The 15,801-nt window shown below is 37.6% G+C and overlaps 1 protein-coding gene across 8 annotated transcripts in view; it reads right to left on the bottom strand.

Moving 5' to 3' along the window:
* The window catches only part of RXFP1 (relaxin family peptide receptor 1), a 98,853-nt gene that overhangs the window by 7,967 nt on the left and 75,085 nt on the right, over positions 1–15,801 (bottom strand). For all 8 annotated transcript variants that reach the window (XM_040626401.1, XM_040626402.1, XM_008685546.2 and 5 more), the window contains 5 exons: positions 15,026–15,097; positions 12,608–12,679; positions 11,254–11,325; positions 1,969–2,040; positions 1,045–1,116 (listed from right to left, as the gene is read on the bottom strand). In XM_040626401.1, coding sequence (XP_040482335.1) covers positions 1,045–1,116; positions 1,969–2,040; positions 11,254–11,325; positions 12,608–12,679; positions 15,026–15,097 — 360 coding nt within the window. The remainder of the gene's footprint in view (positions 1–1,044; positions 1,117–1,968; positions 2,041–11,253; positions 11,326–12,607; positions 12,680–15,025; positions 15,098–15,801) is intronic.

Below are 15,801 nucleotides of genomic sequence, written 5' to 3'. Positions count from 1 at the left end.
TTGAAGTTCAAATTAAATCTATTTGCTTCTATAGCCATGTATTCTGGCAAAAAATATAAATGATCTTTATAGTCTAAAGAGCTGTAGTAATAATACAAGACAAAAGGTTGACAATTACAGTATGTTGTCCTGTTGTTTAACTCTTGCTGCCTGAATCCCTTAGATCTGATATGGTTTCTGCCCAATTCAAGTCTGTTCCTTGAGTTGTTTCTTGGGTTTTATGAGCTATACCATTTTCTCTCAATTAACTGTGTTTGGCTTACATAAGTCCTAGTGTTTTATGTTGCGTACAAAGAAACTTTTATAAGCATAGTCTCTGAAGAGTTATGGAAAACAAAAATAATGTCCTGCATTAGAACTAAAATATAAGCAAAATTATAGAGTGGTGTTGGCTGACATGACACTTTCTAAATTCTGGAGACTTAATTTCCTGGCATGGAGATCATTCTAAAATCTGGTGTAAGACTGCATTCAATTAAAAAAAATGTTTCCAAAGCATGGAATCAATGGTACCATAATACACACTGTTTGAATAAAAGATTTTTCAAAGTTTGCCATTTTATCCATACACACTTGCTCCAGTCATGTCCTGATATTGGCAGCAATTTTTACTGAGGAGGATTTCTCCATACTTTCCTCCATTTACAACAATTATATATTTACAATTATTTTTGTGTTGCTTATATAAGTTCCTATTTCTTCATCTGGTAGCACTTATACCATGTGTGTGAATTACTAGCTCGTCAGGCAAACATCACTGTGTATGAACGGTATCAGCGCTAAGGAGAACTTATGAGACTAAGTGTGTTCCCTCCACACTCATGTTTTCTGACATTTAAAACATCACCTTTGATTCTACCAAACCATGGAACACTAAAAATCATCCCACCCAATAGCAACATTTTAAGAATAATATGGTTTAGGCAAATGAATCAGCAGAAAATTTGATAAATTGGATGCATTGGGTATGAATGTATCAACACAGTGCACGTGGAAACATAAAAGATTGAAATCAAGGTGAAAAACAAGAAAAATATCGCTTACATGTGAGAGAGATTCATTAGAGGTCTAAACATCCTTTGTTGGATATTTGAAATTTCAATTCCTTCTAGGCTGCTAAAAATATCAAATTAATTATCAAAATAACATATATTACAAGGGTGTAATAAAATGCGTTTTTGTAAAGGACAGTTTAATAAAACGCTGTCAGTTAACACTGATTGTGAACCAAACATTCATACTCAGCTTGCCGTATGCACTTACTTCCCCAACTCCTTTTTGATTCTGGCATCTATACACAAATATCTCTTCTATTTGAATTTTTTTGGTCCTTATAGATCATAACACATGCTTTGTGCATAATAACTACTCAATAAGGGTTTGTGGAATAAATGAACACACCTTATCTTTTAGACAATATTACAATAGCAAAGAGGTTTGAAATTTTTCTAATAATTTTTAAATAATATATTTTTTCTAATAAGATGCCATTTTACTTAGGGAACATTTAAATTAAATGAACTGAAGCTTATCTTTTAAAGGCAAATTGTTAGACCATAACAAATATGTGTGTGTGCGTGTGTGTGGTATAAGTACTGATTTATATAATCCAGAATACTGCATCTTGGGGATAACGATGGCTATAATAAATTCTTAGATACCAGTGCTAACGGAGGAATGAATATACAGATTTGCCTTCAGAGGATCAAAGCGAACAATCCAATATCAGCTCCTGATGATTACAGAAAGATATAAAATCATTACCTGACTTTTAGTTTATAAACATGTAAGATAAAACTGTTTATAGTGTAGTGAGCACTCATATGGTTCTATGGTGTTTAACTCATATCCCGGGAATAAAGCTTCTGATATGAAAGATTCTACAAATCTTATTTTATAGAATTTATTAGCTATTAGTAAATAAATAACAATTTCATCATAAAACTATCCCCATAGGTATATACTTACAGAGACCTGAGTTTGACAAGATAATCAAATTGATCTGCTTGAATTTTCTGGATTGGATTATAGGAAAGATTCCTGTTTTTTAAAAAAAGGCAACAATAGGTCAATTCTAGAAACTGCTTAAGTAAAGAGAAAGTGTATATGTTGACTGGCTTACTTTTAAACATTAACAAAAAAAGTGTAGTAACAGCACTTGCTTTAAGAGTTCATTAAATATTTAAATGAATTAATGGACATTAAACACTAGAATTGGGACTGGCTCTTAAATAACACTATGATTTTGTTAGTGATAGGGAGGGAGCTAAAACAACGTAAGAATGAAAGTGGACTTGTCAAGAAATGGCTCTCACCACAGAAGCGGTAGGGTCTCTGCCTCACCTTCTGCCTAGGATCTTATTTCATTAAATGAAAAACAATTTCATTTTGTCAAAATTTGAATTAATGGAATCACCCTGAATAGTTTTTACAATAAATCTAATGCCAAAGAGTGACATTTGTGCTAATGATTTGTGACGCATGAAATGAAAAGTAAAAGGCTTATAGCTGGGAGCAAAGAGAAAGAGACAAGAGTGACTGTGCAGCTCAATTTCGATGGAAAAATTTTCAGAATCTTTGTAAAAAAAAAAAAAACACCTCGAGACAAAAATCACTGATTAAAGGGAGCTTCTCAGAGCAAATTCTTTTTGAGAAATTTATTCTAGGTTAGATCGTTCATTAAGTGGGGGAGCTCCTGGGGTGGTGATTGTAGAAAGAAACAGAGGAAGAATGACAATGAAAATTGAGTTGTATTAAGGAAATAAAGTGGACTCAACAGTCTAGGACTAGAAGGAAACTATCTGAACACAATAGGCCATATATGGAAAGCCCACAGCTTACATCATCCTCAATGGTAAAAGGCTGAAAGCTTTTCCTCCAAAATCAGTAACCAGACCAGGGTGACCACTTTTGCTTCCATTCAACATAGTATTGGAAGTCTAGCCAGAGTAATTAGGCAAGGGAAAAAAAAAGGCATTCAAATTTGAAAGGGAGAAGTAAAATTATCTCTGTTCACATATAACATGATAGTATGTGTAGAAAACCCTGAAGATTTCACACACAAAAAACTGTTAGAACTTATAACTATATGTAGCAAAGTTGCCAAATACAAAACCACTACACAAAAATCGAATGCGTTTTTATACACTAACAATGAACAAGCCAAAAAGGAAATTCAAAAGGTAATTCCATCAACAGAATCAAATATTTAGAAATAAACTTAACCAAGGAATTGAAAGACTTGTGTTTGAAAATAAAATGTTGCCATAAGAAATTTAAAAAGACACCACTAAATGGAAAGACATTGTATGTTTATGGATTAGAAGACTTAATGTTGACAAAGGGCAAAAACATGGCCACCTAAGCAGCGAAGGAGAGGGAGTGCAGTGGGGTGGAGGAATAGAGGACCCCTTTTTCAGCTGGTCCCCTGAATCGAGCTGGATATCTACAAGACCATCCTGAATACCCACGAAATCAGCCTGAGACGCAGGAAGACGCATCTGGATCTCTACAAACAAACATCTCTGGGGCTGAGTATTGAGGTATGAAGCGGGGAGCCGTGAATCCGCGCACAGATATCAGAAAATAAATGTAAGGGGGAGGGAGCCCCAGCGCTCAGGCAACGGGAAGCAGTAGCCACGTGCATGAGGGACGGGCTGGACTCGCAAACCGGCACCCGCGAGAGAGCAGACTGAGACCATGAGCCCAGGAACGCTCGCGACCAGACTGAAAACAGGGGCTCCGGAGTGTGCGCGAATCACACTGAAACAGGGAGCTCAGGAGTGCGGGCGGGAACGGAGGGGGGCGGGGGCATGCCGGCCCTGGAAGTGAGGGCTGGGAGAGTGGCTGTGGGGTGCACAACCCCGGACGCTGCAGGGTTTTTCGCATCACTGACAGAAATAGAGTTAAAGTGGCCAAGAGAGCTGAGCGGAGAGCGGACTGTGATCTCTCTGTTCTGAGACAGAGGCTGGGATTTGGCCACTGCTGCTCTGACTCTCAGAAGAGTTACAGAAAACCGCCAGGGAAAGCCGCCAGAGAACAAAAGCCCGGAAATACTGGTTCACGTTGTGCCCATCCCCATCCCCCCTCGCAGGGGACAGGGAGACTCTACCCAAACAGGGTTGCCTGAATATCAGCACAGCAGGTCCCTCCCCCAGAAGGCAGGCTGAAAAATCAAGAAGCCCACATCCCTAAGATCCCTATAAAACAAGGGAGCACGGCCTGGGTCCCAGTCAATAATTTGGGCTTTGGACAACCCCGCAACCTCTCCTCATCAGAATGACGAGGAAGAAAAACCTTCAGCAAAGAAAGGAGACAGAGACTGTGGCCTCTGCCACAGAACTGATGGATATGGATATAACCAAGTTGTCAGAAATGGAGTTAAAAGTAACAATGGTCAAGATGATGTGTAGGCTTGAAAAAAATATTAATGAAAATATTAACGAGAATATAGAATCACTAAGGGCAGAAATGAGAGCGAGTCTGGCAGAAATTAAAAATGCTATGAATCAAATGCAATCTAAACTAGATGCTCTGATGGCCAGGGTAAATGAGGCAGAAGAACAAATTAGTGAATTGAAGGATGGGATGGTAGAAGAGAAAGTTAAAACAGAAACTTGGCTCAAAAAAAATCCAATCTCAAAAATGTAGATTATGGGAGATTACTGACTCAATGAAATGTTCCAATATCAGAATCATCGGCATCCCCGAGGGGGTGGAGAAAGAGAGAGGTCTAGAAGAGATATTTGAACAAATTGTAGCTGAGAACTTCCCTAATCTGGCAAAGGAAACAAGCATTTGTGTCCAAGAGGCAGAGAGAACACTTCCCAAGGTCAGTGAGAACAGACCTACACCATGTCACGTCATAGTGCAATTTGCAAATATTAGATCCAAGCATACAGTATTGAAAGTGGCCAGAGGGAAAAAAATCCTTACGTACAGAAGGAAGAATATCAGAATAATGTCAGACATGTCTACAGAGACCTGGCAGGCCAGGAAGGGTTGGCAGGGTATTTTCAAAGCTCTATCTGAGAAGAACATGTAGCCAAGGATCCTTTATCCAGAAAGGCTGTCATTCAGAATTGATGGAGGGATAAGGATCTTCCAAGATCGGCTAGAACTGAAGGAACTCGTGACTACCAAACCAGCCCTACATGAGATATTAAGGAGGGTTCTATAAAAGTAAAAAGGCCCCAAGAATGATACAGAACAGAAATTTACAATCTATAGAAACAAAGACTTCACAGGCAACATGACATCATTAAAATCATATCTCTCAATAATCACTCTCAATGTGAATGGCCTAAATGCTCCCATAAATGCCACAGGGTTGCAGATTGGATAAAAAGACATGATCCATCCATTTGCTGTCTACAAGAGACTCATTTTGAACCTAAAGATACATCCAGACTGAAATTGAAGGGATGGAAAACCATTTTTCATGCCAATGGACCTCAGAGGAAAGCTGGGATAGCAATTCTCATATCAGACAGATTAGATTTTAAACTAAAGACTGTAATTAGAGATACAGAAGGACACTATATTATTCTTAAAGGATGTATCCAACAAGTGGATATGACAATTATAAATATCTATGCCCCCAACAAGGGAGCAGCTAGATACACAAGCCAACTCTTAACCAGAATAAAGAGACATATAGATAATAATACATTAATAGTAGGGGACCTCAAAGCTCTGCTCTCAGCATTAGACAGATCACCTAAGCAGAAAATCAACAAAGAAACAAGGGCTTTGAATGACATACTGGACCAGATGGACCTCATAAATATATATAGAACACTACAGCCCAGAACAACAGAATACTCATTCTTTTAGAATGCACATGGAACTCTCCAGAATAGACCATATACTGGGTCACAAAACAGGTCTCAACCGACACCAAAAGACTGAGATTATTCCCTACATATTCTCAGACTGCAATGCTTTGAAACTGGAACTCAATCACAAGGAAAAATTTGGAAGAAACTCAAACACTTGGAAACTAAGAACCATCCTGCTCAAGAATGATTGGGTAAACCAGAGAATTAAGAAGGAGATCAAACAATTTTTGTAGACCAATGAGAATGAAAATACGTTGGTCCAAAAACCTATGGGACACTGCAAAGGTGGTCCTAAGGGGAAAATACATAGCCATCCAAACCTCACTCAAAAGAATAGAAAAATCTAAAATGCAGTTTTTATATTCTCAACTCAAGAAGCTGGAGCTGGAACAGAAGAACAGGCCTAACCCATGCACGAGGAAGCAGTTGACCAAAATTAGAGCTGAAATCAATCAAGCAGAAACCAGAAGTACAGTAGAGCAGATCAACAGGACTAGAAGCTGGTTCTTTGAGAGAATCAATAAAATTGACAGACCACTGGCAAGACTTATCCAAAAGAAAAGAGAAAGGACCCAGATTATTAAAATTATGAATGAAAAAGGAGAGGTCACGACGAACACCATTGAAATTGGAAGGATTATTAGAAATTTTTATCAACAGCTATATGCCAATAAACTAAGCAATCTGGAAGAGATGGAATCCTTCCTGGAAACCTATAAACTACCAAGATTGAAACCGGAAGAAATTGATTCCTTAAACAGGCCAATTAATTATGAAGAAATTGAGTCAGTGATAAACAACCTTCCAAATAACAAAACTCCAGGCCCGGACGGTTTTCCTGGGGAATTCTACCAAACATTCAAAGAAGAAATAATACCTATTCTCCTAAAGCTATTTCAAAAAATAGAAACAGAAGGAAAGCTACCAAACTCATTCTATGAGGCCAATATTACCTTGATCCCCAAACCAGGCAAAGACCCCCTCAAAAAGGAGAATTACAGACCGATTTCCCTAATGAATATGGACGCCAAAATCCTCAACAAGATACTTGCTAATAGAATCCAACAGTACATTAAAAGGATTATCCATCACGATCAAGTGGGATTCATACCTGGGATGCAAGCGTGGTTCAATATTCGCAAATCAATCAGCGTGATACATCATATCAACAAGAAAAGACTCAGGAACCATATGATCCTCTCAATCGATGCCGAAAAAGCATTTGACAAAATACAGCATCCTTTCCTGATTAAAACCCTTCAGAGTGTAGGAATAGAAGGTACATTTCTCAATCTCATAAAAGCCATCTATGAAAAGCCTACTGCAAATATTATTCTCAATGGGGAAAAGCTGGAAGCCTTTCCCTTAAGATCAGGAACTCGACAAGGATGCCCACTCTCGCCACTATTATTCAACATAGTACTAGAAGTCCTTGCAACAGCAATCAGACGACAAAAAGGGATCAAAGGTATTCAAATTGGCAAAGAAGAAGTCAAAATGTCTCTCTTTGCAGATGACATGATACTCTATATGGAAAACCCAAAAGAAGCCACTCCCAAACTATTAGAAGTTATAGAGCAATTCAGTAACGTGGCGGGATACAAAATCAATGCTCAGAAATCAGTTGCATTTCTATACACGAATAACGAGACCGAAGAAAGAGAAATTAGGGAATCCATCCCATTTACAATAGCACCAAAAACCATACGTTACCTTGGAATTAACTTAACCAGAGACGTAAAGGACCTATATTCTAGAAACTATAAATCACTCTTGAAAGACATTGAGGAAGACATAAAAAGATGGAAAGATATTCCATGCTCATGGATTGGAAGAATTAACATAGTTAAAATGTCCATGCTACCCAGAGCAATCTACACTTTCAATGCTATCCCGATCAAAATACCGAGGACATTTTTCAAAGAACTGGAACAAATAGTCCTTAAATTTGTATGGAAACAGAAAAGGCCCCGAATCTCCAAGGAACTGTTGAAAAGGAAAAACAAAGCTGGGGGCATCACAATGCCGGATTTCGAGCTGTACTACAAAGCTGTGATCACAAAGACAGCATGGTACTGGCACAAAAACAGACACATAGACCAATGGAACAGAATAGAGAGCCCAGAAATGGACCCTCGGCTCTTTGGGCAACTAATATTTGATAAAGCAGGAAAAAACATCCGGTGGGAAAAAGACAGTCTCTTCAATAAATGGTGCTGGGAAAATTGGACAGCTACATGCAAAAGAATGAAACTTGACCACTATCTCACACCATACACAAAAATAAACTCCAAATGGATGAAAGACCTCGATGTGAGACAGGAATCCATCAAAATTCTAGAGGAGAACATAGGCAGAAACCTCTACGACATCGGCCAAAGCAACCTTTTTCATGACACATCCCCAAAGGCAAGAGAAACAAAAGATAAAATGAATTTATGGGACTTCATCAAGATTAAAAGTTTCTGCACAGCCAAGGAAACAGTCAGAAAAACTAAGAGGCAGCCCACGGAATGGGAGAATATATTTGCAAATGACACTACAGATAAAGGACTGGTATCCAAGATCTACAAAGAACTTCTCAAACTCAATACACGAGAAACAAATAATCAAATCAAAAAATGGGCAGAAGATATGAACAGACACTTTTCCAGTGAAGACATACAAATGGCTAACAGACACATGAAAAAATGTTCAAAATCATTAGCCATCAAGGAAATTCAAATCAAAACCACCTTGACATACCACCTTACACCAGTTAGAATGGCAAAAATTGACAAGGCAAGAAGCAACAAATGTTGGAGAGGATGTGGAAAAAGGGGATCCCTCTTACACTGTTGGTGGGAATGCAAGTTGGTACAGCCACTCTGGAAAACAGTGTGGAGGTCCCTTAAAAAGTTAAAAATTGAGCTACCCTATGGTCCAGCAATTGCACTACTGGGTATTTATCTCAAAGATACAGACGTAGTGAAGAGAAGGGCCATATGCACCCCAATGTTCATAGCAGTATTGTCCACAATAGCTAAATTGTGGAAGGAGCCAAGATGCCCTTCAACTGATGACTGGATTAAGAAGATGTGGTCCATATATACAATGGAATATTACTCAGCCATGAGAAAGAACGATTACACAACATTTGCAGCAATATGGATGGGACTGGAGGAGATTATGCTAAGTGAAATAAGTCAAGCAGAGAAAGACAATTATCATATAGTTTCACTCATTTATGGAACATAAGAAATAGGAAGATTGGTAGGAGAAGGAAGGGAAGAATGAAGGGGGGGTAAACAGAAGGGGGAATGAAGCATGAGAGACTATAGACTCTGGGAAACAAACTGAGGGCTTCAGAGGGAAGGGGGGTGGGGGACTGGGATAGGCTGGTGATGGATATTAAGGAGGGCACATATTGCATGGTGCACTGGGTGTTTACGCAAATAATGAATAATAGAACACTACATCGAAAACTAAGGATATACTATATGGTGACTAACATAACATAATAAAAAATTATTTAAAAAAAAAAAGAAGACTTAATGTTGTCAAGATGCCAAACTCCCTGGGGTGCCTGGGTGGCGCAGTCGGTTAAGCATCCGACTCTAGGTTTTGGCTCAGGTCTTGATCTCAGGGTGATCTTGGACTCATGAGATCGAGCCCTGTGTCTGTCTTCACACTGATTGCAGAGTCTGCTTAAGAGTCATTCTCTCTCTCTGCCCTCCCCTTCACTCTTGTGCTCTTTCTCTAAAACAAATAAATACATATTTAAAAAGAAAAATGTCAATACTCTCCAAAGTGACCCATTGATTCAGTGCCATCTCTATCAAAATCCTAATATTTTTTGGCATAGACAGAAAAACCCATTCTGAAATTTGTGTGGCATCTCAATGGGGCTTAAATAGCGAAAACAATTTTGAAAAAGAACAAAGTTGGAGGCTTCACACTTCCTAATTTTAAAACTTATTACAAAGCCACAGTAATCAAAACAGGGTGGCACTGTTATAAAGACAAGTATATAAACCAATGGAATAGGATAGAAAGCACAGGAATAAACCCTTGCATATATGGTGCCAAGACCATGCAATGGGGAAAGGACAGTCTTTTCAACAAATAGAGCTGGTAAAACCAGATTGCTATCCACATACAAAAGAAAGAACTTAGAAGTTACCTTACATCATGTATAAAATTAACTCAAAATGGATCAAAGACCTAAATAGAAAAGCTAGAACTATAAAACTCTTAAGAAAAAAACAGGGGAAAATCTTCAGGGCCCTGTGTATACAAAACCAAAAGCATAGGCAATGACAACAACAAAATAGAAAAATCTGACTACATGTAAATTAAAATTTTTTGTATGTCTAAGGAGACTATCAACAGAGTGTAAGGGTGATTTATAGAATAGAAGAAAATATTGCAAATCATATATCTGAAAAGGATTTAATATCTAAAATATATAAAGAATTCCTACAATTCAACAACAAAAACCAACCCAGCTAAGAAGATGGGCAAAAGACTTGAATAGACACTTCTCCAAAGAAGATATATAGCCAATAAGCCCACGAAAAGATGTTCAACATCATTAACCATTAGGGAAATGCAAATCAAAACCACAATGACATTTCATACCCATTAAGATGAATATTGCCCCCAAAATAGAAAAGAAAAGTGCTGCTGAAGACGTAGGGAAATTGGAACACTTGTGCACTGCTAGTGGGAATGTAAAATGGTGTAGCTGCTTGGAAATCAGTGTGCTGTTTCCTCAAAAAGTTAAAATGGAATTACTGTATGATCCAACAATTTTACTTCTGGGGCTCTATACTGAAAGGATTGAAAGAAAGGTCTCAAATAGATACTTGTACACCCATGTTCATAGCAGCATTACTCACAATAGCTAAAAGGTGGAAGGGACCCAAGTGTCCGTTAATGGATGACTGGATAAACACAATGTGACATATATTTAGACACAATGAATTACTATTTAGAATAATATCATTACTAATTAATGCTATTATTCAGAATAATATCCAGAAATTCTGATATATGTTACAAAACGTATGAACCTTGAAGACATTATGCTTAGTGAAATAAGCCAATCACAAAAGGTCAACTACTGAATGATTCCATCTACAAAGGGTACCTAGAACACTCAAATTAATGAAAACAGAACAGAGATGCCAGTCAGGGGATGTGATGGGGAGATACTGTTTAGTAGATATGGAGTTTCAGTTTGGGAGGATGAAAAAGTTCTGGAGCTGGATGGTGGTGATGGTTGTACAACATGAAGGTACTTAATGCCACTGAACTGTACATTTAAAAATGGTTAAAATGCTAAATTTTGTGTTATATATATTATTTCAATTTAAAAGATAAAAGAAATTAAAACAAAGAAGTGAAAAGATAAAATTAGTATTAGTCTTACAATTGTGAGAGCTCCTTCAGATCCTTAAATACTTGCGGTGGAAGATTTTCAATCTTATTACTTCCTAAATCCCTAGAGAAATAATTGCAACCATGTCATATTAGTTTCTTAAGACTTTATTCATTGTTCTGTAATTTGTTAGGAAATGATTATACAACTTTTCAACAGTGCTGTTAGTGAGTTATCTTAATTACCAGAAGTCTAAAAATTTTAAAAAAGGGACAGTAATGGGAAAATATAAAAATAATTTATCCCATTTCTTCAGAGACAAATGCTTGATGGTATTTGATCTTGTTTCAATTTTCTAATTTAATTAATGTATGTGTTGTGCCTCTTTTCCCCCTCCCTTCATTCCCTTCTTCCTTTCTTTCTTTTTTTTTTTTTTTTTTAAAGATTATTTATTTATTTATTTGACAGAGAGACAGTCAGTGAGAGAGGGAACACAGCAGGGGGAGTGGGAGAGGCAGCAGCAGGCTCCTAGCGGAGGAGCCTGATGTGGGGCTCGATCCCATAACGCCGGGATCACGCCCTGAGCTGAAGGCAGATGCTTAACGACTGCGCCACCCAGGCGCCCCCCCTTCTTCCTTTCGTATTAGAGTAGGAATATGATTTGGAGCCTTAATTTTTGCACAGTTCAAACCCAAGTTGTTCAAGAGTCAATTGTAGTTGCTAGCCCAAACTTCAGCAAAATCAAATTGAGAAAATTAATAGTAAAACATAAAAAAATTGTCTGAAGGACATGTACTTCATCCATTGCTCAACATATATTTTATTCTGACAATCAGCTACTATGTGCTTGGGCCACAAAGCTTTGGTTTATCAGAGAGTTGTTTTAATGCCTTTTGGAACTGGGTCATTGGTCTTAAAAAAGGGACAGTATAAACAGTAAACAGTTGATTTAACTTATGTCTCTCTTCCATTATTATAGGTTGGGATGTTATCCAAGGATGTCTAATTTCTTTGTGGATCCAAGATTATCTTTTATTTCTGATATTAGCTAAGTATGTCTTTTTATCTTATGGTCTCCAAATCCTAACTTTCTAAGAAACTTAAAAACAAATGTGCTGCTCCTCTCTAGCAGTGGGACAGAGTGATATAGGATGTATTTTACTTGTTAATTTTACCCTAATTTTATTATTTCTTTGTTGCTATGTTTCCTTTATCTCATTTTCCTCAAATAGTTATTATATATATTTTTTTAATGTATATTTTTGTAAGCTATCTGAGTTCATTTATGGCTCAAAGTGTATACAAATAACACTAGAAAAAGAGAAATATTTCTCAAATGTATAAAAGCATATATGTCTAACAAGTATGAACTAAAATAGTAGAAAGAAAAGTCTATCAAACTTACAATTCATCTAGCTTCTGGAGAGGTGCAAAAGTATTTTCATTTAGGTGATTAATTTTGTTTTTCCTCATTACCCTGAAAGTAAAAAGAAAAATACGTTGTGGCTCCTTGAGGTAAGTGATAAATGAGTGTTTGGAAAGAAGATTAACAGCCTGAAAAGAAAAAAAAAAAGATAATTATATATAGTGCATTTTCACATCAAGTATTTTGTAGTATGGTAATTTACCCAGTCTAATTTTGGTTTTAAATTTCTCAAATCTTTTAATGATGATAAAAATAAAATATTATTCAAATTTTTAAGTGAGGTAGGGAAGAACTCTGCAAGGGAAATAGTGAAAACGTGAACTCTTGAGAATGCAGACTGAAATTCACGGACCGGAGAGCACAAGGAGTTGTATTCGAGGGGCCTCTTCTTCAGTCTGCCTAGCTTGTCTCTCTAACAGAATACCCCGCCCCCTCCCCTGCGCACACGCACAGTACCACTCATGCGCATCTGGTAGTTGATGCGACCTGGGGTGGAGTTGCCTAAGAAGTCTAATCTAAGCTGGACCAAATTCAGAAGATCTCTAGTTTGCAATGTTGAACCAGACTATATGTAATTCTTTTTTTTTTAAGATTCATTTATTTATTTGATATGTATATATAGAGATAACAAGCAGGGGGAATAGGAGAGGGAGAAGCAGGCTCCCAGCAGAGCAGGGAGCCCCAGGCGAGGCTCAATTCCAGGATCCTGACCTGAGCCAAAGGCAGATGCTTAACCAACTGAGCCACCCAGGCGCCCCACAGACTATATAATTCTTGACCACTTCATTTCTGCACTGATCTCATGTATTAAGAGCCAGCATAAAGGACTAACTCATGGAAAGTTTTAAAATCCCGTCACCTGGGTCACTCAGTTGGTTAAGTGTCTGCCTTTGGCTCAGGCCATGATCCTAGGGTCCTGGGATGGAGTCCTATATGGAGCTCTTTGCCCAGCGGGGAGCCTGCTTCTCCCTCTGCCTGCTGCTCCCCCCTGCTTATGCTCTCTCTCTCTGACAAATAAATAAAATAAATCTTAAAAAAAAAGTTTTAAAATGTTTCCGGTTCTTTAAATGTGTGGCATGCTCAGAGGTTGGCCTTGTCTCATCCTGAAGTATTTATTTCCTCTCAAGCTCTCCAAACCATTACCATCTCCTGCCAGTATCCCTAGACCAGAAAAGCACAAGCACATGCCAAGAGAAAACTCACAAATGATTTCTTCACACAGAGGCTTCTTAAAAACAAAATAGAACAGCAAAGAAGTTGCAAGTTTTGGCCCATGTCCTTCAGGTGCAATTTGGTTACCTTTGGGCGGTTAGTAGGAACTGCTTTGCATGACTGATATAAAGCCTTCTGCACCTGAAGACTGCTGAGCTCACTGCACAAGAGTTCAAACATCTCAGTGGCTTGAACCCATTGGAATGGGGGAGGCATTTGGAGGAAAATTATTGTATCAGTGATAGCTATTGCATTGCCCATACACAGAGGTCCTAGTATTATGGTTTCTAGTATGGATTTCGAGATGGATTCTAGGATGGTTTCTAGATGGATTCTAGTATAGTGGTTTTCAAACTTTTTCCATGGTACTGCGCTTAAAAATATTGGGACATAACATATACCCATACAACCCAAGACTCAAGGAACAGTACATTTAATTATGTGAATCACACTTTGATATTTTTATTCAATTCAATTCGACTTTGTTTCATTAAAAAAGCTAGTCAGGAGATACCATATTGCATTCATCACCCACTTGTGAGATTCAACCCACAGTTTGAAAAGCACTGATCTGAAAAAAATAACCTGTAAGTGAGGCAGTTGTGTTTTTATACTGAAAGAAACTTTGTCATCCTTCACTTTCATGGAAAAAAGCAGTGTGATTTTAAAATTGGCCAGAAAGACATAGAGAAATTATACTCAGTAACATTCTAAAGTTTATCCTGGTGTCCACAATTATGTCTTCAGGGGTGTAGACATTCCGCAGTATTAAAAGAAAAATTTGGTTGTGATTAAATTTTTTCTACAATCTTTGCAGTAATGTTTGCAAAGGGCGAACATTCTTACAGATTAAGACTAATTTAGTGTTTCTCAAACTGAGATCCAAGGAGAGATTTTAGGTGGTCAGTGAAAATTGCTTTCCGTTAAAATGGATATTACTTAAGTTTGAGAAAGACAGGTCTCACGGTACTGTTGTGACGATCCATGCATGTCGTGAATCTCGATGAAGCTTGGTGTGAACTTCACTGATTTTATTAATGCGTTTCAGTTTCAGAAAACTTCAAGTCGTAAGTGAACATTTGCTGTAGTTACTGTGCATGCTATGCTAACTTATGTTCACATAAATGACTAACTTTGTTTGTAAAGAGATATAACAGCACTTCAAAAGGATAAAACACTACTTACAAAACAGTTAAATTACTGCAGGAAATAAAAGTGAAATTTCTTAAATTATGGATATGGTTGCCTTCAAAGTCCCTGAAACATAAAAACAAAAATGGTAAAGCTAAATTTTAATCATAGAAATAAATTGGTCAAGAATTATTTGCTTTCTAATAAAATATCTTTTTTTCACATACTGTTTATTTCATAGAGATTCCCACATGTAGCCACTTACATAAGAGCTGAAATAATATATGTATGTAATGCTTCTTTTTCTGTGTTCATAGTAAAAATGTTTTGAGTCACATCTGTATCATATGTTCATATGGGTACATATATTATCCTGAGAAATGTGAAGAGAATGAGAAGTCAAATTAAAAAAACTTTGTTATGATAAATATCCACTTTCCTACCCGATATTTATTAGCGATATGTATTAAACATCTGTCTACACCGCTCCCTTGTGGTATATTCAATAAACTGCTATCTCCTTAAAAATGACATCACCAACAAAAAATCTGTCTAGAGTTACCCATGGCATTTCTCTGAGTGGTGTGACCCTATTTGCTGCAGTCTGAAGATTCTGTCACTGCCGCAGAAGCTCCTGCTGCCAAAACAGTATTTCACGTCTACCCCCCTAGCCTAAACACACCCTGAGAAAATTCTCAAGAACCTTTTACCACCGAGAACACCACTGTTTGCTTTATTATATTGCTACACAGGCCTTGGCTTTCCAACTCCCAGTTCAGGGCGATGCATATAGACCCTACTGACGCTCCCTTGCTGTGTGATGCTGTGTC

This window comes from Ursus maritimus, unplaced genomic scaffold, assembly GCF_017311325.1.
Source record: "Ursus maritimus isolate PB19 unplaced genomic scaffold, ASM1731132v1 scaffold_11, whole genome shotgun sequence".
NCBI lineage: Eukaryota > Metazoa > Chordata > Mammalia > Carnivora > Ursidae > Ursus > Ursus maritimus.
The sequence above is the reverse complement of the archived record's forward strand: the minus strand, read 5'-3'. Positions and strand labels throughout refer to the sequence as shown.